This window comes from Bos grunniens, chromosome 16 (assembly GCF_055505025.1).
Source record: "Bos grunniens cultivar Pamir isolate PY7600 chromosome 16, Bosgru_T2T1.0, whole genome shotgun sequence".
NCBI classification, from domain to species: domain Eukaryota; kingdom Metazoa; phylum Chordata; class Mammalia; order Artiodactyla; family Bovidae; genus Bos; species Bos grunniens.
The window spans coordinates 38,512,971-38,540,931 of NC_141180.1; the positions used below are offsets into that span (position 1 = coordinate 38,512,971).

Here is a 27,961-nt window from a genome sequence, read left to right on the forward strand (position 1 = left end):
TTAATCACTAACTTCTCCCACCTGGAGGGGGTTTCAGTATCTGTAGAGCAGCTCAGAGATACTGTTGTGTGTATCCTTTGATGGGGAAACAGGACCCTGCCTCAAAGCTGCTCTTGACTGTTTCTCCCTGGTCTCACATCCCCTTCCTTCCCTAATTAACAGCGGCTTGAATCTGCCCATTGGAACCCAGGAAAGGTCATGCGGGCTGAATAAAGACTGTTTCCTATAATCAAAGAAATGGGGGACACAGAAAGGTCTTGTGCCCAGGAGCCCCACAGGGCCCTGCATGGGATCAATTTCAACCTCCACTTGGAGGTGGGAAGCCTGTGTCCTCTTGACCCAGATGAAAAACACACTGGTGTTTGTTAGTACAAGCCTCACGTCTTATAGCAATGAGCCTTGATTGAGTTAAACTCCTTTTAAAGGGGAAATGAGCCAAAGCAGTAAAAGAATTGCTAGGCAATTATGTGGAAGCTTGGATGGGAGAAGAGTTTGGGGGAGAATGTGTGTTGTGTGCTTAGTCACTCAGTCGTGTCCGACTCTTTGCAATTCCATGGATGGTAGCCTGCCAGGCTCCTCTGTCCATGGGGATTTTCCAGGAAAGAATAGTAGAGTGGGTTGCCATGCCCTCCTCCAGGGGAACTTCCCAACCAGGGATTGAACCCAGGTCTCCCGCATCGCAGGCAGATTCTTTATCATCTGAGCCACCAGGGAAGCCCAAGAATACGGGAGTGGGTAGCCTGTCCCTTCTCTAGGGGATCTTCCTGACACAGGGATCAAACCAGGGTCTCCTGCATCGCAGGTGGATTCTTTACCAGCTGAGCTACTAGGGAAGCTCTTGGGGGAGAATGGATACATGTATATGTATGGCTGAATTCCTTCGCTGTTCACTGGAAACTCTCACAACATTGTTAATTGGCAATGTTGTTGTGATGGCTTCCCTGGCGGCTCAGATGGTAAAGAGTCTGCCTGCAAAGCAGGAGACCCAGGTTCAAACTTTGGGTTGGGAAAATCTCCTGGAGAAGAGAATGGCTACCCACTCCAGTATTCATGCCTACAGAATCCCCATGGACAGAACAGCCTGGTGGGCTACAGTCCATGGGATCACAAAGAGTCAGACATGACTGAGCAACTGACACTTTCAGTTATGTTGTTGTTCAGTCGCTAAGTCGTGTCCAACTCTTTGATTCCATGGACTGTAGCACACTAGGCTTCCCTGTCTTTCACTCTCTCCTGGAGTTTGTTCAAATTCATGCCCATTGAATTGGTGATGCTATCCAACCATCTCATTCTCTGTCTGCCCCCTTCTCCTTTTACCTTTGCTATATCCTAATACAAAATAAAAAGTTTTTATAAAAAGAATTGCTAGAAGACGGCTCCCTTGGAACTGTTAACCTACTCAGGGTCGGGATCACACAGCCAGCCAAAGAGAGTCAACCCATGCCAGTTACTGCAGGCTGCCTGGGTTCAGCCCTGTACTTGGGTCATGGTGCTTACATCACCGCCTGCACATCAAGACACTTATACATACTCTGAGTTGTGACAGTCTGCTTACTTCTGTGTGGCCCGAGCCAGACTGTAAGCAGACTAGGGATGGTGTTTATAGCTGGCAGCACTGGGTAACAGGCTGAACATGGGCGGCCAGGACGCGGGCCCAAGCACCCGGTGGAATCAGCTGTCTTGGCTTCCACCCAGGCACTGCATAGCTGAGCCCAGGTCAGGGCCCTGGCATTCCCGGGGCACTGCATGGGGGTGTGGGTGGGGCAGCGGGAGGTCAAGTCTGTTTCGTCCCTCCTGCAAGCTAAACAAAGCTGTTCCAGCACGTGCATCCGCAAATGAGGACAATAAATGACACCCTTGACCCTCCTGTAGAGGAGACAGAGCTGTGGTCTTAGCCTCAAATACCAATAACAAGCGGGACCTCTAGGATAATTTGTACAGCAGTAGCCCAGACCTTCCAAGTTGAAAGAAAATGAAGGTCCTGAATACATTTTAGGTGAAAAAGTCCCCAGATGTACAGGGACCACGAGCCCAGAAAGGTCACCCAGTTTCAGATCACAAGGAGGAAAAACTGGTTTTGCCAGAAGTAGCCCCTGTCATATAGCCCCCTTAAATCTACAACTGATAGGGAAACTCAGGACGGGGAAGCCTGAAATGTTCCCTTGCATTCAGACCAATGTGTGTTTACAACTCAGTGGTAAAGCGGCACCGTGCAGCAGGTCAACCGTCTCAGCCTCCTAAGGGCAGCTAGTTTATAAGAGGACAGGAGGGGGTGAATGGCTACCGTCCAAGGCGATGGGGCTGCCACAGGGCAGGAATGTGTTTCTGTCGCTGATTAGCACTTGGGAGTCATTTTTTAAAGCATTGTGTGTAGCCAGGTAGACAGCTGTGGTTCTGAGTGTAAACGAATTTGGCCAGTACACGGTGTTACTCGGTTGAAAATGCTTATGGCAAGCTTCCTAAGGGCCACAAACAGCAGTGTACCTCCTTGAGCAAAAAGCCCTTCTGCTCCGCTTCTGCTCTTAAATTCTCTACCTCCAACCCCACCCGGTCCTGCCAGGTTGTCTTCCCAGAGCGCAGGGCCCTTCACAGCCTCCACGGTTCGGAATCACCAAGCAGTTCCAGACTGACACGTACCCCCCACCCCCCACCTCACGCTCCTCCCTGGTCCTTGAGCATCCAATCAATTTCCCCACGGCTTTAAGCTTCAGTGAAATGGAGCTACAGATGTTCTCCAAACCTCCAAGGCCCTTGGCTCCATCCCTTGGCTCAGTGGTCCTGGACTTTGGGGTTCCAGGGACCCATAAAACTTAAAAAAACACACTGGGGCACTGATATCAGGTTGCTAACTTTTTTTTTGCATAAGACACTTAGAAAAGACCTCTACTTGTACAGTTTACAGTCTCCATCTTATTAAAAAACAAAATCACGACTTCCCTGGTGGTCCAGGGGTTAAGACTCTGCATCTCTACTGCAGGGGCACAATTTGATCTCTGGTTGGGGAAGTTCCACATACAGTGCAGTGTGGGAAAAGCAAAACCAAAATGACAACAAAATCCAGACAAAATGAGCAAGGATAACTTCCAAATACAGGACAAGGACTCATTTTACCTCCATGAGGAATTTACTACATTGTCACCACTATTCATTTCACCTCTGAGAGGTGGTGAGCCCCCTAAACATGAGGCCCCCTGCCTTGCGTTCAGCCCTTGGCCTTCAGACTTAAGCACACACAAAAGAACCACCAGGAGAGTTCGGACGGGGTGGGCCCACTCCCCCAGCCTGATAGGGCTGGTCTCGGGAGAACCTGGGGCTCTGCCCACTCTTTGAGTAAAGCTGGCAACAAGGTTCTCTGCACTTCTTACCTTATGAAGCCTCCTCAGGGCATCCTCAGTAGAATATAATCTCTTTCTTTGGTTAAAAATTTTTTTTGGCTGGGCTACGTGTCATGTGGAATTAGTTCCCCCGCGATCAAACCTGTAGCCCCTTGCACTGGATATGTGGAGTCTCTACCACTGGACCACCAGGCAAGTCCCATGAATATAATTTCTTAAAAAAATTCCCATCTCTTTTTTTTTTGACCAGGGATTGAACTCAGGTCACAGCAGTGAAAGCCTGGTGTTCTAACCACTAGACCGCCAGAGAACTCCCTCATCTAGCTTTTATAGTGGAGACTCCTCTCATTTTCTGGCAGATGACTGCCTCAATGTCCATTCTTACCAAATTCTGACTAATTATAGAATTACAGAACCCTGGATTTTCAGCTGGGCATTGAACTAGTGAGTTTCTCAGTATCCTTTGATGTGATCATGTGACTAAGTTCTGGCCAGTGGGGAGTGGAGGTTGGGTGCTGGTCTCCCCTCCTTCCAGCTGAACAGAATGAGGATGTGGCGGGTGGCATGGGGGCAGTCACCAGGCCCAGGAGGTGGGAGTCCTGTGCTCCAGTTAAGGATGGTAGAGCAAAAAGATGGCAGTCAGAGTCTGAGGACCACCAGTCACTGCACCAGCTCTGGGCTGACTGCATTTACAGAGAAGTGAAGTCACTCAGTCGTGTCCAACTCTTTGCGACCCCATGAACCGTAGCCTGCCAGTCTCCTCCATCCATTGGCTTTTCCAGGCAAGAATACTGGAGTGGGTTGCCGTTTCCATTCAGAGAAAAGACATCTTTTGCTAAGCCAGGGATAGTTTGGCTTTTCTGTCACCTTCGACCACTCGAGTCCTGCCTTGTTCACACTCTGGCTGTCCTGGACTGCTCTCCGCAGCACAGCCATGTCTGGTCTGGCTTGGCAACCCTGTGGAGTCTCACACACAGTCAGCCCGCTCAATAACTCATGGGAAAGACTTCCAAAAAAGTAGGTTCCTTGTTTAAATATTTGTTAAAAAAAATATTGGTATCATTCTGTGCTTTCTTGATAGCCCACCTAAGGACTAAAATCAAATGGAATTTTGAAGAATAATCAAGAGACTGGGTCAGGAATTTATACAAAAAGTTTAGTGTTACATTAAGCATAGTACAAAAATGGTGGTCCCACGGTTAAGAATCCGCCTGCCAGCAGGGTACACAGGTTCAATCCCTGGTTCGGGAAGATCCCACATATCACGGGGCAAGTAAGTCCATGTGCCACAACTACTGAAGCCCATGTGGCCTTAGAGCCTGTGCTCTGCAACAAGAGAAGCCAGTGTAATGAGAAGCCTGAACCCCGCAACTACAGAGTGGCCCCTGCTCGCTGCAACTAGAGAAAAGCTTGAGTTCAGCAATCAAAAAAAAAAGTACAAAATGGAAACCTAAATGTTGAATGATGTGCATTAGCTAAAATGAATTTCAGGATGAGAAAGGTCTCATAATATAAGTTTTAAAGGTGAAACACTACAGAAATATAAGGTCGTTTGGAAAGTATTCACAAGTAAGGTAAAAAGCCTTTTCATCAAAATAGTAAACATTCTCTCTGTGCCGCAAGATTAAAGATGATTGAATTTTTCTCTTTGCATTTTTCTATGTTTTTCTCATTTCCTATAATAAACATATTATTACTTTTATAACGGGGAAAAAACAAAATGTAAAAAAAAGAGAGAGAAAGGAATAGAGAAGAGACCAGGCTGTCGAGAAGCCCCAGTGGCTCTAAGCACCCATCAGTCCCTCTTCCTGAAGGTACTTTTCACCATCTGGCTTCATTTGCATGATGTGCAGGCGTGGACAAGTGCATCCTCTCAGGATGGAGAGTTAGGTGGGCATAACTCTGGCCTGTGGAGGCCTCTCTTTCCTGAGTCCTGGGTGTCTCCTGCATTCCTCCTCGGGGGAAGTTTTGGATTTCTCCGGAAACCACACTCCAAGGGCACACTTACCCCAGACCGCTGAAGAGGGTGACCTGGACAGGACGAGGTGTGTTCTTGCCTGCCAGAGCTGGAGTGGCCGCAAAAGAAAAGTCAGGCACCCGCTTTCTTCCAGCAAGAATTATTTTTTAATGGTTTAAAAACGAGTCTGTACAAAACCAGCACCACTATCTGGTGCTTCCAGTCCACCAGGGGATCCTGAAGCTGTCTTCCAACACTATCTCTTTGGCCAATTGTGCCTGAAACCTCTGTAGAGACAGTGTGAAAACAAAAGGGTTAGTTCTTGCAGTCTGGCTTAACGGTGGCAGTCAGCCAGTTTATAAAATGTTGTGAGCCTTAACACTGCAGAACTGAGGGACAATGGTCTGTTTGGGGTTGAGGAGAACTGAGCTGGGCAGTAGAGTGCCCCCGGCACTCCAAGGGCACTCCAGGGGACAGGAGTGGAGGCGGGAGCAGCAGCGCCCTGTGGCCTAGTGAGGGAGGGTTGGCCGAGCTGAGGATGGTCCCTCCTCCGCTGCCACATCCTGGGAGCGTGTCCTCCGACTTCAGGGTCTGCTGCAAGGATTAGGGTTTCAGGCTTTTAACTAAATTACCCTTTTCTGGGCGATGCCATGCGACTTGAGGGATCTTAGTTCCTCAACCAAGAATTGAACCCAGATTATCAGCAGCAAACGCACTGGACTGCCAGGGAATTCCCTAAAATATTCTTGGACAACAATGACTATCCATATTTGCTTACTGATTTTTTTTCCTCTTTCCTCAGAAAGGGGCTGATGTAGGCAGATTTCAAACCTATTTGCTCTGGGATGACCCTAGGAGACCATGTGGTGATGGGAGAGGGCTAAGGGTGACGGAGTCCTAGGAGGCGTGGTTACGACTGTGGTTTCCAGTGATCACCTCTCCTCCTCCCAGCTCAGTTTTCTGACTGACAAAGATGGGGATCAGGCCAGGAGATGTGCTCTGAGACTCTCTCTAGGTGAGGCCTCCCCGGGTTTCCCTGGCCACGATGGCATCTTGCACGTTACCTGTCTGACTTTCCAGTTGGAAAGGACATGCTTTTGTTTCCAATCGACTGTTTAATTTTTTTGGCTGCAATGCATTTCTGAAAAGACAAGAAACCATCTAGGCTGAGTGAAGACCATAACCGCACGACGCACAGGAAAACACGCCTAGGCTCAGACGGCCCATCAGAGCCTCCGGTGCCAAGGGTATGACTCTTGGGTTTCCTTGCAACTGGACATTTCTGGGTGTTAGAGAAGGCAGGCTGTACAGATGAGCTACTGAGGGAATGGCCAGGCTCTACACAGGGCTCGCTTGCCCTCCCCACGCCAGACGTCCAGTCACATTGCACTCTGGCGGCAGCAACGCCCACTCGGGCAATGGCAGGCCTGTACTGGTACCACAGGGAGTGTTTCCAGCCTGCTGCTATAATTCCCAAGGCAGCAAACAGTAACACCCTTCAAAACCACACACCCACTTTTAGAGACACAACATTTTTTTTCTTGCTGAAATAGGTGATGGGTATTGTTTGTGCCTGGGAAGAAATGAGGTGAGGGAAAAGCTATGCAGACAGAGAGGATTCCTAGATGGGCCAGTCTTGCCAGCAGTGGAGGGTCAACAACATACACCTCAAGCCCACTGGAATTCTCAGTCTGTTTCTTACCTTGCCTGACTGGGGCTGCTTGCTTGGGTCAAACTGGGAAGAAGGTTTGGATTTGCTGTTTCCTGAAAGGTAAGAGAAAAGAGAGGCCGGTGACCATGTGAGTGAGTTAATATACACCACAGACTCATTACCGGGCCAGGTGCACAAGATCCAGGCAGTGTGGGCTGTCAGCTCACTAGCCCTTCACAGACAGAAACTTCTGGCTTGTTGTCACCTCACAAATCATGTTCTCAGTAGCTAAGGGCAGCCCAGAGGCCAGGCTCGTTTCTCATAGGTCTATTCTCAGGTCAGGGGCCGGTGGCTAAAGCACTGGCCAGTTCACATCAAGGAAATCCCTCTGGTTTCTGTGAAGGATGAAGCCACTGTCTGTAAACTGAGGCGAGAGGGGATGTTCTTGCAGAAAAGACGGCTGTGTCGCCAAGGAGGCTGCTCTGTCATCAGGAATGTCACTGCAGTCCTTTCAACAGACAGGCTCTCACAGGCTAAGGAGGCACAGAGCGTCATCTTCTAGGCACCAGGCTGTCTCAACAAACTACATCTTTCTCAACAATCCACATCTTTCCTCTATGTGTGTATGTCTGAGAAAATGTGTTTCTGGGTACAACTTGTGAAGAAGGCTGGACCACAATTATTAACAGAATGGACACTATCTTGATGAACCACCAGAGTGGCTCCTGCAGCTCAGCCCTGGGGGCTGAGGGTGGTGGGTTTCTGCCCTGTCCCTGTCATGTCCTTGTGTTGCCCTCACAATTCCAGGTTGCCTGCCTGGCCTTGGGTGGAGCTTAATCTCCACTGAAGTTCTGCTCTTTCCTCCCCTCCCTGTCACCTGCTTCCCCCCATGGGATGTGGTCAGGTGGTCCCTGCGGGACACCCACTCTGGCCTCACCAGCAAAAGCCTTGAAATCCAACTTGCTGTAGTCATAGGGAGTGAAGTCTTTTTCTGGTGGATCTGGGTCTTTTGGCTTCTTGGAAATTTTGAGGCGTTTCTTCTCTTGCTTCTGTTCTGTCGTCCTCGGGTCACTCGTCGCCCGCTCTCTCTTCTTGGCAGCGTTCTCTAGCTGTGGATTGAACAGATCTGTAAGAGGGAAGCACAGCCACGACCAGGGCAGGAGGCCACTCTGTGTGTGTGACCCCTGTGAGCACCCTGTGAGGCACACGATGCCTCCAGAGCTGTAAACACAGGCTTGGGGACGGAGAGAGGAGCACTGGCGGTGGGGGGCCGAGCTCCCAGCTGGAGGATGACGTCAGGCCACTAGGAAAGGCCAGAGCTGAGCACTCCAGGGTGCTGGGGAGCCGGGGGGCAGGGGGTGAAATAGCTCCCAGGTGGAGTGGGACACAGAGTGGGCTTGATGCCTCACCTCCTTCTACAGGCCAAAGGCATGTTTATCCCAAATGCAGCGGGAGAACCATCCCAGATGGACAGTGACGTCAACCTTCTGGGTGGGGGGCAGGGGGTGGCCACGAGGCAGCACTACTGGACCGGCAACCGGAAGACGCCTACAACCCAACGCTGAGGGTGAGCCCTCCCAACATTCCACACCACCCCAGACCACGACCAGAGAAAGCAGAAACGCAGGCACGTACTGCAGCCTGCTGGCGGACGGACACGGCCTGCTCCGCGGCTGCCCTATACTCCTCTTGGGCCTGGTCCCGGGCAGCTGCAAGAGAGAGAGAATGGTCTCTGTGATTGTGGCGGCAGCCGGGTCTCTAGGCCACACTGCTTGCGGCATCACCCCTGCTGATCGCGGCCACCCTGTCCCTCAGCCCCAACCCCCACATCCCTGGAGGACCCTGCCTCGCGGCTCAGCCCACGTTCCTCTCCTCATCAACCAACCTTGGGGTCCACATCCCTGCCTGCTCTTCACCTAGCGGCCTCTGTGACTCCCCTGAGGACGCGGTGTCAGGATCTCAACCTTAACAGGTCAAGGACCAGAACCAAAACCTCCTCCGCCTCTAACCGGGCCCCCTGCAGCCTCACTGTTCACACAGCCCCGCCTCCCAAGGCGCTCAGGATAAAACCTCCTGTCCAGGACTACCTCACCCAATGCTGTCAGCTTCTCTATGCGACATGACAGGCTCTGAGTTTCCACCACCTGCCCTGCCCCCATGACATCCACACCAGTGTCCCCCTTCATCTGCACCCTGTGCTGCCTCCTGACTGGACTGTCTGCCCTGTCCTCTGCCCAGCAGCTGGTGAGGCCTCCAAACCTAAGTCAGGGTACGGCCCTCCCCTGCTCAGAGCCCTCCATGGCTTCCAACTCACTTGGAGTAAAAGTCCCAACAACAGACCCCTGCCTGCTCTCTGTCCTACCCTCCACCCACCCCCTGCCCCCATCCCTTTGGCCTCCTGGGTCACTCTGAGCAGTATTGCAAGCTGTGGCCTTGGCCTCGCTGGGCTGCCAATCTGAACACTCTCCCCTGATGGCTGCGGGTCTTGGCTCAATGTCACGTTCACTAGACCGCCTCCTGTACTGCTGTACAGAAGCAGCCTGCACCCCATTAGGCCCAGCCGCAGCACTTCCTTCCTCTCTCTTTGCGTAAGTACCCGCTGCCCTGATAGCTCACACATCTCCGGCTCACTGCCTTCCACCCCTCGGCAGAAGGGAGGCCGTGGAGGGGAGGGCTGGGGCTGCTCGGCTGTGCCTAGAGCTTTGCTCGAGTAACTGGACAGAACAGTGAGCCAGGGCTGCTCTCAACCAAAGGTGCCGGCTGAGCTGACAAGGGGGTGGGCGCTACACTACCTGTGTGCTCAGCTGCCTTCTTCTTGGCAGTTTCTTTAGGTTCTCTTTGTACCTGTACCTGGCTTGCCAGCTTCCAACGGTTGCTGATCTATAAATGAAAACAAACACAACAAAAAATCTCCAAAACTCAGCTGCCTAGGATGATTCTTTTAATGAGGTGATGCAGAGCATGCTGACTGGTAGCTATATACATTCTAGGTCCTAAGTCCCATTATCTAATGATCCTGTATCTAATGACATGAAAAATAAGACCTCATGCTGGCTTTATTTATAAAGTACTTATATTATCTAGGCACTGGGTTGGATGTCTGCATATCCAACCATTCAGTCCCTTCTATGACTCTGAGGCAGAGGTACCATCATCACACCCACTTTACAGACAGGAAATAGGTTGGGAGAAGCTAAGTGACGTGTCCAAGGGGACATGATTAATAAATGGTAGAGATGGTGTTCAAGGCAGGACTTCTGCGAGTCTAATGTGCTTCTTTACAACACATTTACCTGGGGCATGAGAACACATCTCGGTGACAGGAAATGGTAAGTCTGGTGGGCAGGGGGGTGGGGGGGCACAGATGGCTGCCCTGAGTAAGCCACAACCGGGGGGAAGAGAAGAGACAGCAGAAACCTCACCTGACTCCCTGTTTCTAAAAACAGCAGGCTTACCAACAGCAACAGGGCAGAGGCCCATCAGGATTTCAGCCTGATTCTCTTTTCTGTTTTGTTTTTTTTTCGGCTGTGCCACATGGCACGTATGAGCTTAGTTCCCTGATTAGGGATGGAACTCTCGTCCCTGCATTGGGAAGCGTGGAGTCTTAACCACTGGACTACCAGAGAAGTCCCTTGGCCTGACTCTCTGGCCTAAAGAGAAGTGCAGGGGTGGGGGTCGGTCGGGGGCAGAGGGAGCCAGGCCACCCATCTGATCAGAGCACCACCTCCCGCAGGGAGGAAGAGGGCTTTTAACAGACAATTAACATGACGGCTCCCAGGAATATCTCATGGGGATCCAGGGAAGATGGATTCTTATTCTTACTTAAAATGCTGTTAAAACAAACCACACAACATACAATAGAATGTTTCAAAATTTAAGCTGTCATCTTTAAGAGCGTTAAAGTAATATTCATAAATAGAAATGCATCAAGCTGTACATTTCATATCTGTATACTGTATACCTTGTAAATTAAACTTTAATTAAAAAAAACAAAAAACAAAGACCTGTTTCTTTAAAAAGTTCCCCAATGCTTTCAAGAATCTGATTAAAGTCTGGCTCCTCTCTCTGGAAACAATGCTTATATATGAAGTGTTTCTTGCACTCATTTTCAGGGAGGTTCAAAGATGGGCTTGTTTAGAACAGAAACCTGGTTTAAGAAATTAAGAAGTCCTCTTTTCTTAGAAAGTTCACTCTTAGAAAGGGTGACAAATCCACTTACTTCATAGATTTTCGATGATGGATCAAACTTTGCTGACTGAGAAATGTGAGCCCGGTGTTCTACTGAAGGCAGAAACTGGAGAAATGGAAACAGTCATGTTAAATGCTGAGAAACAGAATCTGGACCCAGAATTCAGTGGCACTCAGATGCGGGTGTCTTGCTGGTTACATCTTAGGAGGCCTCAATGCAAAGTGTCAGCCTGGCTGCAGCTGCCTGGCCCTCAAGTGGGGTCCTCTTGTTGACCTGGTCTCAGAAGACCTGACTCGGGGTCTTTACCAACTGCCAGGGATGACGTCACGGTGGTGAGGCTTCTTCGGTCTCTGAAGTCTCTCGGTTCCTTTTTCAGGCAAAAGGCACCTACAGCTGCAGAAAGCTCTGCCTCTTCTGTCAGCCCTTAACATATGTAACCAGTACTTACCATCCGAAATGGATTTTCAAAGGACTCCATTATGTTCTGGGCTTTTTTCTGTGCAACCGTTAATGGACTTTTTTTATTTCCTTCAGCACTAGGTTCCTGCAGGGACAGAAAACAATGGCTTACAATCGTGACCATTTTATGATATTAGATGCCGCAAGAGGAGTAACAGTAATAGTAATAACGCCAACAGCTGACTTTTTAAAGTTACTTATTTATTGGCCATGCCACACGGCACGTGGGATCTCAGTTCCCCAACCAGAGATTGAACCTGTGCCCCCTGCAGTGGAAGCGTGGAGTCTTAACCTCTGAAGTGCCAGGGAAGTCCCAATACACACTCATTGAATTGATGAGTTCTCACCACATCCTTACAACCTACAAGGTATGTGGTGTTACTCTCACCATCGTACAGATGAGGAAACTGAGGCTGAGAGAGCTTAAGAAAGTCTTCCAGAGCCTTACAGCTAATAGGGGCAGAATAAGGATGTAAGCCCAGATCTGGCTGACTGGAGAACCTGGGGTTGTAACCTGAAATTAGCTGAAATTTAAAGTCATACACCTTTATAGGTGACCAACAAAACTATGCAACAGAATGTCGCTCTCACCAGGGGCATCAGCCTGCGCTAGCCCCTGGCCTTCTCTGTAGTCAGGCTTCCTGAGCACCAGGAACACGGATGCAGCCTCTGCTAGACAACACACAGCACTTACACATCCATACAGCTGCAAGTTCATGCTCACATCTTTAGCTGCCTAATCACCTTGGTCAACTAAAGGTCCTAGACTTCTTTTTGCACTGGCTACTCAAACAAGACTAACTGTATGTAGTTAAGAGAAAAGGAAAGTTCACTCCCAGACAGTTAATACATCTTGCAAGTGGTACTTCACCTCCCTGGCTCTGGCGCAGCATCTGAGTGTGATGGGAGAGTTGTGAATGGGATTGGACCACCCAGCTTCTTACCACCTGAACATGTGCTAAGAATGAAACTTGTTCTTTATCCAGACAGTATTCTTGCTTCTCTTTCTCAGTTCCTTCTTTCCAGAAATTATAGTTTTTCCTTCTTACCACATCTGTTCCATCTCTCCTGGTGGCTCAGACGGTAAAGAATCCGTCTGCAGTGCAGGAGACTGAGGTTTGATCCCTGGGTCAGGAAGATCCCCTGAAGAAAGGAATGGCCACCCACTCCAGTATTCTTGCCTGGAGAATTCCTTGGACAGAGCCTGGTGGGCTACAGTCCATGGGGTCATAAAGAGTTGGACACAACTAAATGACTAACACTTTCACTTTCTTTCACATCTATTGTGTGCTGTATTCAGATTTTATCTGTGTGATTTCCTTTTTTCCTGGTCACCTCAGTAACTATCCATCCTGACCAGCACATACACCCTGGTCTTCCTTTTGCACAGAACCCAGAGCTCATGTCTGTGGTGGAAAGGAGAAGCGTGATGGGTGGGATCGACCAGGACAAGCTCTATCGTATCCCAGGCTGGACTCCAGGAACAAGGTCCCCAAGTGTGCCACACTGGATGGAGTCTCTACTCAGCCTCCCTGGGAGTGGGGAACAAGCTCCTACCCACTTCCTGGTACTTGCATCTCCTGCTGCTCACTTAATCTAACAGGCCAGATTGGGGAGAAATGCTTTTCTTTTTTCCTTCTTTTCATCCAAAGCACACATAGATGATGCTGGCGGTCGTCAGGAAAGTATACCCAGCACACGCTATGAGTTCACTGGAAACGCTGTTTCACCCCTTCTGGGAATCAGGATAAACTGGCCCTCGATTGACCTTGGATGAATGGGGAAGAAAGACCCCTGTTTATATGTCCCTGGAGCTCCTGTCCGGCTCCCTGGGGGCACTTCCCCTGAGGATTTCCTCAGGCAGCACACAGAACCCTTCACCTCCCCTCACAGACCTCATCAGGGCAGCAAACACCATCTGGCCAATGGGCTTCCCGCCCACCCCCACCGCCACTGGCTTCCACTTCCGGCAGACGGCCTCCTGTCTGATAAAGCCAGCACATCCCCCCAGTCTGGGTCACGTCCCGGATGGTGTCACTCACGTTAAATAATGTGACGACAGCGGTAGCGACGAGACATCTGATGTCTGGCAGGGTCTCCTCGTCTTCTTGGGCGGAGAGGAGGCCCTCCTGTTTCTGCATCGGCACAGGCCCTACAGGGAGGGGAGTCAGCATGGGCCAAGCCTACGGGGCGGCACACCGGGCAGCCCCACCCCCAGGACGTGCCAGGGGCCTCTTCGTTACCGTCAGTTGGGACGAGAGGGTAGCCATCTGACGGGGTATGGGAGCAGTCATGGGGGCCAAAGAGAACATTCTCCAATCTCTGTGTCAAAAAGAAAGCAACAGGCCGGCGTGAAGGACCTGCAGGCAGGCGGCAGCTCTGTGACCAGGTGACAGGCCCTGGTGTCTGTGAGGGAGGCTGGGTCTGTCCAGGCTGTGACTGGATCCCCCTCCCTCCCTCTGAAAAAGCCACAATGAACACATCACGGTACCTCAGGGTTGGGCAGCGGCCCACTCTTCCTCACTCCCGCTGCGACTTCAGACTACAGAGTCAAAACAGAGAGAATGTGAGGAAAGTTCCCTAAATTTGCTGACACAATCATTCTCTTTTTTCTCTCAGTGCAGACATGTCTCTTCACTAGACGGTGTCTCTCAAGCGCCCGAGACTTTCTCTCGTCCCTTCACCCCTTCCAGTGCCTGGCACCGTAATTACTTGTGCTCAGTAATTATTTGTTGGATGAAAGAATAAAACCCTTTATCACAGTGAGGCACAATACAGAAGGATTCCAAAGAGCCTGAGAAAGATTTTTGTCTAGTCACTGGCGTTTTGCTCTTTACTTGGACAAAGTATAGAGTCAAGAAAGAAATATTAGGATGAAGACATTAAATGTGCTTATCCTCAGATTCTCTTTTTTTTTTACCTCAAAGGGGCTGATTTCAAGTCGCCTGTGATCAATAATCTTTCAAAAAGTTACAAACATGTTTTACACATGCTAATATTATTACTGAGACAAAACATTAAAAACTGTGCCAATTAAAACACAAATCAAAACATGCATATCTTTCTGAACACCCTCTCTCCCACCCCATGGCAAGGGCAGAATAACGTTTGTATGGATTAAAAAACAAAACAAAACACACACACATATGTAAATCTACACATAATCTTGTGTAGACATACTGTAATATCTACACAAGAACACCGGTGTGTTGGTATGTGTGTACGTATGGGTTTGTATTATGGGCTGGGCGTCCTGCTTTCATCTAAATTTGCCTAAACTTTAGCATCTTCACAGTTAGCTCTTTCTGAATTCCCTTCTCTCCGGGGTGCTCCTGTTTCTTGTCACCTCGGCTTTCTTGTGTGGAGTGAGTGGTCCTTGACTCCACTTCCATTATCTTCAACTCTACTTGCCATTCAGAGAACACCTCTAAAGTACTTAGCATGGTGCTCAGAAAAGAACCGTGGCCACTGTCACCACCTGGTATAAAGTCCCATCAATCTTTGCTTTTGAAGATGTTTCCTGAACCTGTCTTTTCCCTTCTATTCCTGTGACCGACACACTCATCAGGGCTCTTATCATCTCAGTTTGGACTACTGCCAGCCTTCCAAAATGCAGTCTCTGTGCTGAGATCCCCACTCCATTTTATCCTGCAAGGCTGACTGCCTCGGGACAACAGCTAACCAGCCCATCATCAGACATCATGAGACATCACTGGCCCTTGGATTAACAAAGATAAGGTTGCAAAGAAAGAAGGATGAGGGTTTCCCTGGTGGCTCAGTGGTATAGAATCTGCCTGCCAATGTAGGAGACGTGGATTTAATCCCTGGTCTGAGAAGACCCCACATGCTGTGGAGCAACTAAGTTCATGTACCACAGCTATGGAGCCTGTGCTCTAGAGCCCAGGAGCTGCAACTGCTGAGCCAAACTACTGAAGCCTGTGCGCCTTAGAGCCTGTGTTTGGCAGCAAGAGAAGCCACTGCAATGAGAAGCCTGCATGCTGCAATGAAGATTAGCTCCTATTTGCCGCAAATACAGACAAGCCCATGCAGCAATGATGCTCCAGCACAGCCAAAAATAAACAAATAAAATTTTTTTAAAAAAAGGATGAACTTTAGCTTCTGACTATCAAAAAGACACACCCACTGGATTTCCTAAATCCTGTTATTTCCTCTTGCTTTTTTTCAGAGTGGAGACCAACTCACGTGTGAAGGAGATTATAAGGAGCAAGACGCCAACAGACAGAGCTGAGAACCTGTGGAGTTGGGGAGCTTCTTACCTTGAGCAGAGGCATCTCTCGTGCCTGCTGAATCAGAAGGTGCATTTCGTTGATCTGCTGCCGTACAAGAGGAGGCACGGGGTTACAGCAAGCGATGATGCCCTGAGGTTCCCTGAAGGAAGTGAGAACACATTCAACATTGCCCAGGAGCTCGGCCCACAAAGGCTACAGGAAGTAACAACGACCCGGTGAAGCCAGACTGTAGGCGCTCAGGTGAGAACTGAGGGAACATGGTCTGTCAGGGTGGCCCCGCTGGCTGTTCCAAGACGTGCTCTCTGCTGCACTTAGCCCTGAGCAGACGCCTCCTACTGCTGCCTCCTGCTCTCAGGGCGGGCTGGAACGCAGCCCCACAGCTCTGCTCACCTGCAACCCTGCAAGGAGGTGCCAGGTGATGATGAGCTTTAATTCTTTGCTTACACTCCAATTAACATCATAAGAATCTAAAATCATGAGCCACCTTAATCCAGAAGGAGGTACAGATGAAAGAGTCTGAGACATTTTCTCTCCTTTAAAGTGGATGCTCCAGGCTCAGAGACTTACACGCTGAGGCTGCTGTTAAGTCACTCAGTGGCGTCCAACTCTTTGTGACCCCCATGGACTGTAGCCCACCAGGCTCCTCTGTCCATGGGATTTTCCAGGCAAGAATACTGGAGTGGGTTGCCATTTTCTCCTCCAGGGGATCTTTCCCACCCAGGGATCGAACCCATGTCTCCTGCATTGGCAGGCGGATTCTTTACTGCTGAGACACCTGAGAAGCCCAGAGACTTACACGGGAGTCCATATAAGGGATAAACATAGAAACAGCTCCAGTTCAGAAGCTCTGCTTCCTAAATGGCAGGGCACGGGCAGAGATTCTGCATTCCTTGGACTTGCTAACTTCCTCAGAGCACTAATCTGCTCTGAGTAAACAGCTCTGAGGTAACAACAATCAGGGAAGCCGGATCTGAAGGACAAGTACTTTCTCTACTGAGGAAGTCAGAGCACATTAATCAGCCCTCACTCACTTGGGCAGCTCCTCAGCTATCTTTAGCATCATGTGGTTTGGCAGGACGTATCTGGAATAAAACACACAACAGGATCCCATTAAATTCTGCCAACAAGTTCCATGATGTGCTGTAACCCTGGGAAAATATAATCAACTTTCATGGTGAAAAAAGTTGAAAAAGCCCATTATTTCCTTGTCACCAGACCTAGCAAGAATGAAAGGGATCGACAGTCCCTTACCCATAACTCTCATCTTCCCGACGAGCTGTTTTATCCCTCCAGGCAAACAGCAGCTGAAAGGCTGTCAACTGCTGTGTGTTCAGATGCTTCTTCTGCTTCCTATAGAGTTCCAGGTAAGATTCGTCTGTGAAGATGGGTTTGATGAATTTCTGCAAAATATTAAAGAACATTCAAGATAAGTGGGAATCAATACTGTGCCCTGGGCTCTTCAGGACACTGGGCTCTTTCATGAACGTAAACAGCAAAGCAGACACGCACCGCCACGACCACTGAGCCCTTGTGCCACAACTACTGAAGCCCGTGTGCCTACAGTCCATGCTCTGCAACGAGACGCCACTGCAGTGAGAAGCCCGCAAACCCCAACTAGAGAGTAGGCCCCACTTGCTGCAACTAGAGAAAGCCGTGTGTAGCACCAAAGACCTAGTACAGCCAAAATAAATTAACTCATTTCAAAAATTTTTTAAAAATAAAAGAGCAAAGCAGAGCACGGGGACCCGAACAGAACCTGGGCCCGGGCTGTACCTTGAGGCAGATGTCGCGACTGCGCTGCCACACCACCTGCAGCTGTGTGGGCTGCTCGTTGCCGCGCTCCCACAGCTCCAGCCGCATCTTATCATAGATGTACAGCAGGTAGTGAGTGTCGTCTCGGGCATAGCTCAGCATTTCCTCCGGCAGAGGTCTAGGGTTGCAACAGAGAACGCTGTTTCCCTGGTTTCCCCCGAGGTGGCAATTTGACTCATCTACCCTGTGGGTTCCTGCTGAAGTTCAAGAGTCTCCCCTGGCCAATACTACAGCCCCACCAGCTTCTCCAGCATCCTCATGGGACAAGCCGCTCTTTCCACAGCTGGGCAGAAGGGGCAGTAGGGCAACGATGTGGTTAAAAATCAGGGCCCTGTGTTGAATGTGAATCTTATCCCACTGTGTGGCATGTGGCAATGGTCAAGTAAAAGGAAGTGGTTTTTAGATTTTATCAATTTTCATCTTATAGTTCAACTTTACTAAATTCTCTTGAGACTTTCTGGCATGAGACGTGCAGAAGAGTTTGGTGCTTTTGCATACAATAGCTACAGCCTCAGAGAGGAAGCCAGCCATCTGAAAATGACCAAGGGGAGCAAGAATCCCACAAAGTGTGGCAAGACTCCCTAACAGCCTTAGATTATAGTAAATACTATAAATTACTATACTATAAATTATTATATTTATATAGTATATATTTACGATGTGCTATATTTACTATACTGTAAATTACTCTACAGTAATTACTCCACTATAAATTATTTAGATTACAGTAAATACTGCTTACAAAGCTAAGTCAGCTCTGTTCTTAGAATTCTCTCACACTTATGGGAGACCATTTCACACACATGTACCAGGGAGATGTGGATTACAAACAAGAGACTGACATGGACAAACGCTGACATGGCATGGCAATTTCAACTATTTCCATGCAGCATGATGCACTATTTATTTGTTTATCTAAGATAGTAATTCCTGACTTTTTCAAACATGAAACATTCTTTTCACTTTAATTTTTCTTATAATTTATGTTCAAGCACAATCTAATTTCCTCCTCGATAAATATGAAGCATTTTTTTAAACGAAATTTACTTCCATTTTAAAACTTTTAAATATTTCACATCACAAAACTAAACTGAAATTTATTAACATTCTCCTCTATGTAACATAATCAGTCCAACATTAACTCTACATTATTCTAAACCTTCCAGCTGTCCTTATGCCACTAAAAACAAATGGAGAAAAGCCCAATGACATTCAACTCAAGATCCAAATGGGGTACTTCCCTGGTGGTCTAGTGAGTAAGACTCTGCCAGTGCAGGGGACAGGTGTTCGACTCCTGGTCTGGGAACTAAGCCCATGCACCACAACTACGGAGCCCACCCCTCGAGGCTGGGGTCCGCAACAAGAGAAGTCACTGCAATGAGAAGCCCAAGCTCTACAATAAAGAGTGGGCCCTGCTTGCAACAATGAAGACCCAGTGCGGCCAAAAATAAACTTAAAAAAAAGAAAGAGAGATCCAAATGGTGCTACAACCACCCAGGCCTCCCTCCGCCAGCCCTGTTTGCTCATCAAGAACAAACTGACCGTATCCGCCAGTCGGCCAGCTGGTACTGCTTGTTCGACTCCACGCTGCAGTAGAGCTTCAGCAGGTGGTCCAGGGAGTGCCTGCCCAGGTTAAGAAGGCGAGCTGCCTGGTGGGTATCAAACATGTTCACCACGTACAACCCGAAGTCCTTCTGGAGCCATTCTATGTCTGAATCAGCACCATGGAAGACCTGAAAATAAAACCAAAGCCGTGCAGTACAGAGGCACAGGGCCGTTTGTGCTCTGAAATGAACTCTGTCCCTAGGTTATTAGAATACTGGAATAGATGCCAGGATAAAGAATAAGATGGTTCAGTTTTACATGCTTCTTTTAGTTTGGGCCACAGTCCTCTACAATCCTAATTGCATGCTTTTAAGTGCTAACAGCTGATGACGCTAAGAAAGCCACGTTGCTAGCTTCAAGGACAGTCATTAAGTCCAACAATCTTGAGATCAAGGGCTCGCTGCAGTATTCATTAAAGTGCTTTAACATTTTTCTGGGTGGTGACCCAGAACCCAAGGATCAAACTTGGGTCTCCTGCATTGCAGGGAGATTCTTTACCATCTGAGCCACCAGGGAAGCCCACACGAGTGGAGGAAGTTACAATTTTTTCTCTCAGCTTTCCCGGGGCTATGCTGAAATGACGACAGTAGTAAATTGGGAAGCACTTAAATCGTGTGCTCACATGTAAGAGTGGGAAAAGGCTGGCTAACCTTAACAATAGCTGGGTCTGTAAGGCTCTCGTTGAGAATATACATGTCGCTGCGAAGCTCCAGAGTGTCAATGATGAAGTCTTCTGTCCGGGTGGAAATCTGCATCAGGCAGGTGAGCCCCAGGAAGCTCCTGTAAGAGTGGTGCTAAAATACACAGAAAGAAGGGGAAACAGCGAAAAAAGCATTTGTATCAGGCTTACAGTTAAATTGATTTTGAAAAATCAGTAATAAATAATGTGATTATTACCAAAAAACAGGTTTAAATTAGTATTAATTTTATACTTCTTGAATAGGTGAACTCACAGAAAATGTAAACACTTCCTTCTAGGTCACTAAAAAGTTACCTCCAAGTCTACCGCAAATTCTTGACACTTCAGGAGCTTTTCGTTGAGTTCCACTAGTTCATCCAGTGTGGACACGAAGTGGCAGGGTGTCTCTCCTACAGGTCTGTATAACTGCATCACAAAAGTACAGGGAGAAGGAGAAGACTATGAACCATCGTCTTTCCTTAAAGGACAAAGTGAATTATGAGTCCAAGAAATGATCTGAAGTCACACCCTTCTATTTGGGTAGCCAGAAAATTCGTTCGGCTTTCCATAACATCTTACGGGAAAACTCGAACGAATTTTTGGCCACCCCAATACTATAAAAGCAACTAAAGAAAGCCAAAACTGCATCCAGTCATTGATGTACCTGCTTATTCCTGGGCTACCTGGGAACCACCATCAGCTGAGATCGGCACTCACCTGAGGCTCTGGCTTTTGAAGGACTGAGTCTGGTGGCGTGAAGTGATCTAGTTCATATTGATAAGGATGCGCAAACCTGAATCAGTAAAACGAAAAGGTACAAACAATAAATGCTGGAGAGGTGTGGGGAAAGGGCAGCCCTCTTGCACTGCTGGTCAGAATGTAAACTGATACAGCCACTATGGCAAACAACACGGAGGTTCCTTAAAAAACTAAAAACAGAACTACCGTATGACCCGGCAATTCATCACCAGGGGTATACCCTAAGAAAACCGTAACTCAAAAGGACACATGCACCCCGCTGTGCACTGCAGCACTATACACAACTAGGACACAGAAGCAACCTAAATGTCTACTGATGGGTGGAGGAAGACGTGGCATATATACACAACGGAGTATTAGACAGAAAGGAACAAAACGGGGTCATTTATAGAGAAGTGGATGGACCTAGAGTCTGTCAAACAGACTGAAGTCAAGTCAGAAAGAGAAAAACAAATATGGTATATTAACACACATATATGGAATCTACAAAAACTGTACTGGTGAACCTATCTGCAGGGCAGGAAGAAAGATGCAGATGTTGCGAATGGACCTGTGGACATGGTGGGGAAGAAGGTGGGACAAATGAAGAGTGGCACTGACAGACATCCACTACCATGAGTACAATGGCCAGCTGGTGGGGAGCTGCCGTACAGCACGGGGAGTCAGCCTGGTGCTGTGACGACCTAGTGGGGTGGGATATTGAAGGGGTGGGTGGGAGGGAGGCTCAAGAAGGTGGGAGGATTTATTTGTACATACAGGTGATTCCTTTTGTTGTACAGCAGAAACACAATGCTGTAAAGCAATTACACTACAATAAAAAACAAACGAAAAAAAAAAACAAAAAGAAAAATCTTTGTGATTAACTCCATGATTCAAGGAAGAACAACTCTTTTAATCCAGTTTGTTAAAACAAACAAGAAAAGACCATTGTGAAAATATTTTAAAAAGCATCATTGCTTCAATGATAATTCAAGTGCATAAAAAAAAAATTAGGTGCAACTTGTTCACCCTTAAAAGTATAACAATTAAAAATCTATTCATTTATAAAGATTTGAGCACTAATTGGAAAAACACTGTATAGCTGCTACTGCAGATAATACAGAAAGGTGAAATATATAATTTTTTGTGATCTGGAATAACGGATCTGTGAGGTGAGAGAGGATGGGGCAAATACCTCAGCTGTCATATACTAAATGATGCATTTTCTTCAGTTCTGCTATCAGAATTCTGGCATAAGAATCTGCTATCAGATTCTGGCATAAGAATCCTGTCTTTTTTGAGTTCCTTGAGGGCAGGGCCGCCTTTCAGCACCTTTATTTCTCCAGCACTTGATTGGAGGCCTCACAGTGCAGAGCTGGGGCTGAGGCATGAATGCCCCGACACTCTGGCTAAGTGTGAGAGAAGGACCAACACTGACCAAGTCCCCCTCATCTTTTTTCTTTACACTGAAGGCAAAGTCCTATTGTCTGTTTATAGCAAAGTTTTTCCAAGTTGCCTATACTGCCAGGGAGAAGGCCTTTTCTGTGCTAAGTTTACAAGTGAGCCTTACCTTCCTGTGTGAGACCCCACCTGACAAGAGAGGCAGAGTGGTACAAAGGAAAGAAAATTCTAAGAAAACTTGGGTTTGAAGTTCTAGTTCTGTGGGAAGTTAGCATCTCAAGTTTGGTTCTTTCATCTGTATAGCAGGGACGAGAGCAACTGGCAGCTCTTAGGACTGTGTGAGGCCCTCTGTGAACACAAGCAGGAGGTCAGCTGATAAGATTCACCTTGGGTTGAGGGGAAGAGTCACCCACTCCTCAGGTTCTGCTCTCATTCACACATTTTACAAAAGTGATGCAGAGTGAAAACACACATGGTGGTCAAGTCTCACAACAGGACACTCAGACAGGTGAACACTTACATGTCCTGCTCCACCTGCTGGGTTCTCTGCTGATGGATTAAATCTGCCAGGGCAGGGGGGACATCCAAGTCCTCAGGGCGGTCTTGTGGGCGTTCCCGCCTTTCTTTGGAGAGTGCTGGAGACCCAAGCAGCAACAAAGACAGGTTTACACTTTGTCTAGTTACCAAGGGTTAACTGGCTCCCTCTGAATTTGAACAAAGGAAGACGGGAGGGAGACCTCTCCCCCTTCACTTGTGTTGTTGGGCAGAGTTGGTACCACTTACCCTGAGGGAGGGGTTTCTGAGCATTGGGCTTAATGAAGATTTTGGGAAGAAATGGTGTGTTAGAGTTGTCGATCTTCTCTCGGAACTTAAGCTGAGGTCGGATGATGTTTTTTGCATGAAGCAGCCGGAAAGTTTCAGATTTTGTTTTTTTGCTATATTCTCCTGCCTATGATCAACAAATACAAATACTTTATAACACAGCAACTTGAAAACTTAGAAAACTAAATTCCGTTTTACGCCAACGGCCACCCATTTAAGAATGTATGTGTGACCCTGGGGTGGGGTGGTGGCTGCAAAGTCGACTAGAGGGTGGAATTAGATTGTGTCTGTTTATGAGAACAAGTTAGGCAGTGGCGAGTTCTGTGTTCAATAAATTAGAACAGAAATGCAAATGAGAAAGGGCAAAGACCCTAAGGTTGATATCAGATACTCCAGTGCCTCTGAAAAGCAGCCCTCACCTTCCGGTTCCAGCTGGACACTATGGTTTGGGGGACCTGTAACCCTGCAGGGAGGACAGGTTGTTGATTCTTATTCACGCCTGATGCTTCGTCCAGTAAAATGCCCTAAGAGTGCAAGAGGTATTAGTTTAGTATCTCCCTTTAAGGGTTAACAGAGTTAATTACCTAAAATTTTACGAAACATAGCCAGAGAACTACATCCAAGAGTACACATTTTTAAGAGCGAATAACTGTAGGAGACGTGATTTTAAAGTCAACCCAAGTAATTAAAGCATTACTTGCTCAAAGGTAGGGCAGTGATCAGGCACTCCCAGCCCTTGACTGACTCTCTTCACAGTTCTGAATTGGGCTGAAAATTCAAAAGTGACTTAACAGGATGATGTGGCCTACCATCCTAGCCTGCATTAAACATTGAGGAATGGTAATCAGAGTGAGAATGACAGCTGTCCTCATCTACCCGTATTTTGTACAGCAGCACCAGATGTGGGGTCTCAGTTTGGGCACTACCAACAGTGGTGCACCTAGCTGACAAATGGTAGGACTTGAAATCAGAAAATTTGAGCAAACCACTGAAAGACCTGTGGGCATCTAGACCATGGAAGAGATGACTTCATGGGACAGGACAGCATGATTTAAACATCCACAGGACTGTCATATGGCTGAGCATTAGCTATGTTTTGGACAAGCTGTGCATTTCTGTAAGGAATATTCTGCCACAGAATTAGGCAGAAGAAGACGGTTGGCTCACTATCTCAAAGAAGACCGAACGTGTGTGTGCTCAGTCGTGTCCAACTCTTTGCAACCCCATGGACTGTAGCCCAACAGGCTCCTCTGTCCGTGGGATTTCCCAGGCAAGAATACTGGCGTGGGTTGCTATTTCCTCCTCCAGGGGATCTTCCCGACCCAGGGAGTGAACACAAGTCTCTTGTTTGTGTCTCCTGCATTGGCATGCAGATTCTTTACCACTAGCGCCACCTGGGAAACCTAGTAAAAACGGATTAAATGTTGGTTGTGCCCTGTATCCAGAGGCCTCTTCTCCTGCAACAAAATGGAACTGGCAAATCTGCAGGGTAGATTTCTGATAAAGGCACTTTAAAAACAGGCATCCCCAGGGGAAGTAATATTCTGAAGTGATGTATCTGAAGACAACTGTGTTATTTTGGGGGAAAAGAAGCCAATCATCAGAGGAGGGAATATTGTTATGGGCAAGAAATGCTAAACTTCCTTTCTTTTCATTTCCTGAAGTGCCTGGGTTTTCTTTCATTATTTAATAATACAAAGGCTCTTCATTTGTTAGTTACCTTAAGAGTGAGGTGAAATACTCACCACTCTTTCCAGAATAACATCATTGGTGTCGACCAGCAAATCAAACTTGTCCTCCAGCTCGGTCACTTTACTCCGGTCCTTAATGTTGCTTCGGCACCCGTGGTACTGCATCACCCTACTCATGCTGGGAAGGACAGGAAAACCCAAATCAGTCTGTATACTTTTGTTTGCTTGTTTACTCATCTGGCAGAAAGCTCCCAAGGCTTAGCTCAGATTATTCCCAACACTTTCTATAACAAAATATTTATTTATTTGGCTGTGCTGAGTCTTAGTTGCAGCATGTGTACTCTTAGTTATGGCATGTGGGATCTGGTTCCCTGATTAGGGATCGAACCTGGGCCACCTGCAGTGGGAGGGCAGAGTCTTAGCCACTGGACCTCCAGGGAAGTCCTCCCTAATACTTTTAGATCAAACTAACAAAACCTGCACCCTTATAGCAAAAAACATTGCTAGTTGTATGGCACTGGGCAATTCACTAAATCTCACAAAGACTTATTTTCTTCATTCGTTATTTGAAGGGGTGGAAGAAATTACCCCAAGGCTTTGTTTACATTCTAAAAAGATATATAACACTATGTAAATGATGTACTCTGCATTCACTGTTTTAACATGAAATCTAAAACAGATTCTCCAATTCTGTCATGCAACAGTTCAACAAAACCAGTGTCTGTGTAATGTCTGTCCTAATACACTTATTAGAAAGCCATTACTAAAAAATAAAATAGATTAAAAAAAAAATAGAAAGCTAAAACTTGTGACTCCACAGGTTGTGTGAGAGAATCTTGGCTCTAGGTTTTCAAGTCCCATGTTAATTTAAAAAGATTCACTGTCTATAGCTGCAATAGTCAACATATATATTTTTAAAGTTAAACTCAAAATTTACCAAGTAACATTCCCTAATCAAAATCCATCGTCATTTTTACATTTTATAGCTCCAAAGCACAGAAAATTATGGTAAGAAAAAAATACAAATCTCAGGAAAAATCATCTACTTCTTCATAGTCATTTCTTTCAACATGAGAAAAGAATATATAGCACTTACCACTGAAGCAACCTGTCTCCCTGTGTTTCACAAAATGCCTGGAAGCCAGGAAAACTTCGGTAAAAATCATACTCATCACCAAACTGTGGTAGGCCCCCAGACGCCTTGGTGACTGCCACCACTGCCCCAAGAGCGAACTGTCAAAACCAGAAAAACAAGCGTGTTTTAGACACGGGTCACCATTCATCCAGCAGCTCATTTTCTTTTCCAAGATCTACTATATATAAGGAACTGTCCTAGATGATTGTTGGGGATTTTTTTCCCGGGACTTGGAAGTGACGAACCTGAAAGAAGGACACTCGGACAGTCTCTTGCAAGGACTGACATGTTTATTTCTGTAGTCAAGCCTTTTTATAGAAGTAGGAACAAAGAGCTTAGAGTATACAGCCAGCAGAGCGCGTACGGGGTTAACACCTAATCAGTAAAAATATTTCAAGGACAGCGCGCTCTAAGTGACCCATGTGTTTATCTCATAACCCATTTTTTCAAGCAACATCCTTAATATTTATTATTAAATCTTGGCGCCGGACATAACCAAAGGCAGGAGATGTTTTTCTGTCCAAGCACATCAAGCCGGGGTACTTCTGGCCCTTCGCCATTTTTCCAAGGACTTCTTCCAACCAGCTATTTTGTACTGGGCTTCCCAACAATGATGAAGATACCCAATCTCCATGCATCATTTAGTGCCGATTTTACCCCAACCCTTATGATACACGAATGAACGTGAAAACGAGTTTTGGAGCTTACATTCTTGGGAGAATGGGTATAGAAATAACAAATACATATATAATTAGGCTAAGATTCAAAACAGCCTGGTACTGTGACCTTAGGCAAGTTATTTTATTTATTTGAACCTTAGTTTCTGAATTTGATAAACAAGTGTAAGGGAGTTCCCTGGTGGTCCAATGGTTGATACTCCGTGCTTCCACTGATAGGGGCATGGGTTCAATCCCTGGTTGGGGAACTAAGATCCCACAAGCTGCATGGCTCAGCTAAATAATAATAATCATCATCATAATAGATACCGACAATATAAGAATATTCTGGATCTTTCATATGACTGATTTAGAATGGTTACCATCCACAACCGGACTTGTGTTTATGGCTCAGTTACTGTCAAGGATGTCTCTATTTCAATTTCTGTGTGGTAATGGGAAAAAACCTGAAGTGGCACTCATGGGTAAATGATGGTTGGTCACATGAAAGCCAAATGACATCACTGTAAGCTGTGTTATAAATGTTTTCCAAGAAAAAAAGAGAGAAAATGGGAACTTGAATCATGGTGGCATTCCTGGTAGCACAGAGCCACCCAATCAGGACCATGGCTAGTGACCCAGGAATTAATCAGAACCAAATAAATGAATTTGTGGTAATGATAAATTAGACAAAATGCAAGTGGAGTTTTAGGGAATTTGTAGTGCTAACTTACAAGCTATTTTAGCTGCATGGTCTTGTAAGAGCTATGCATGAGATGTTTAATTCCAGATTTGTTTGTTCATATTTAAGCACCATTAGACAAATAATCCAAATGAACTCTATGGAAGCAGGCACTGATCAATGTTCTATGGCACCTGCAGGAGGGACACTCGGTGGCAGCTCTACATTAAACCCAGGGTTTAGGATTATGTAGGGCTGGACCTCAGGAGAGGGAAGAAGGGCCATCCCCGCCGCGGGAGGGGAGGACAGCAAGTGTGGGCAGCTTGAAGCAGCCGAGCCTCTCCGGAGAGTTGTTTGAATGGCTCAGGCCTGGGCGGGGTCGAGGTCGCGAGGACTGGGGGCTTCAGGGTGACCAGGAATCCCTTCCTATGACGTGGCGACAGCTCTCCATGCTCGGGACTGCAAGGGTTCAAACGGGAGATCCAGGACCCTGGGGTGTGGGGAGTCCCCCAGTGTCAGCGAGCGAAGCCCCATCCCCGGAGGGTGAAGAGGCAGATTGTGCCGGGAGAGGGCACAAGCCCCTTTAACCCTCTCCCGCGGCTCGGCTGCATCGTGCACGCGGCCGGGTGGGCGGCCGCCCAGAGGGTCCGGGCCTGCTTCCGGTCAGCCGCGGGCGGCTCCCGATGCCCTCGAGGCGTCACGAACTCACCTTCACGAAGCTGTCTGCGTCCGGGAAGCCCGGCAGCACCATTTCCCCGTCAGACTTGGCCGCGGTCGTGGCTGACTGGGCCTTAGACTCCCGGGGACTGGGAGGCGCCATTTTTCCGGCTGGCGCGGCTCTTCTCGCGAGAGTGCCTCGGCCAGCGCGACGTGCGCGCACTGCGCATGTGCGGAGGCAG

General features: G+C 47.6%; 1 protein-coding gene across 2 annotated transcripts; it reads right to left on the bottom strand.

Annotated features, from left to right (window-relative positions):
• Positions 1 to 5,436: 5,436 nt before the first annotated feature.
• EXOSC10 (exosome component 10) lies at positions 5,437 to 27,892 on the bottom strand. 2 transcript variants are annotated; one of them, XM_086344475.1, is made up of 25 exons: positions 27,772 to 27,892; positions 25,686 to 25,822; positions 24,644 to 24,767; positions 23,318 to 23,422; positions 22,860 to 23,025; positions 22,597 to 22,711; positions 20,655 to 20,730; positions 20,253 to 20,363; positions 19,909 to 20,052; positions 19,196 to 19,386; positions 17,615 to 17,771; positions 17,093 to 17,241; positions 16,873 to 16,923; positions 15,869 to 15,980; positions 14,083 to 14,133; positions 13,835 to 13,913; positions 13,634 to 13,743; positions 11,581 to 11,676; positions 11,163 to 11,237; positions 9,736 to 9,823; positions 8,579 to 8,652; positions 7,881 to 8,052; positions 6,995 to 7,056; positions 6,357 to 6,433; positions 5,437 to 5,579 (listed from the first exon to the last, which is right to left on the bottom strand). In XM_086344475.1, the coding sequence occupies exons 1-25, from the start codon at positions 27,880 to 27,882 to the stop codon at positions 5,549 to 5,551; spliced, it is 2,664 nt and encodes an 887-aa protein (XP_086200601.1). In that variant the 5' UTR covers positions 27,883 to 27,892; the 3' UTR covers positions 5,437 to 5,548. The 2 variants fall into 2 exon arrangements, with proteins under 2 accessions (XP_086200601.1, XP_086200602.1); XM_086344476.1 differs by lacking the exon at positions 25,686 to 25,822.
• Between the last annotated feature and the right edge of the window lie 69 nt (positions 27,893 to 27,961).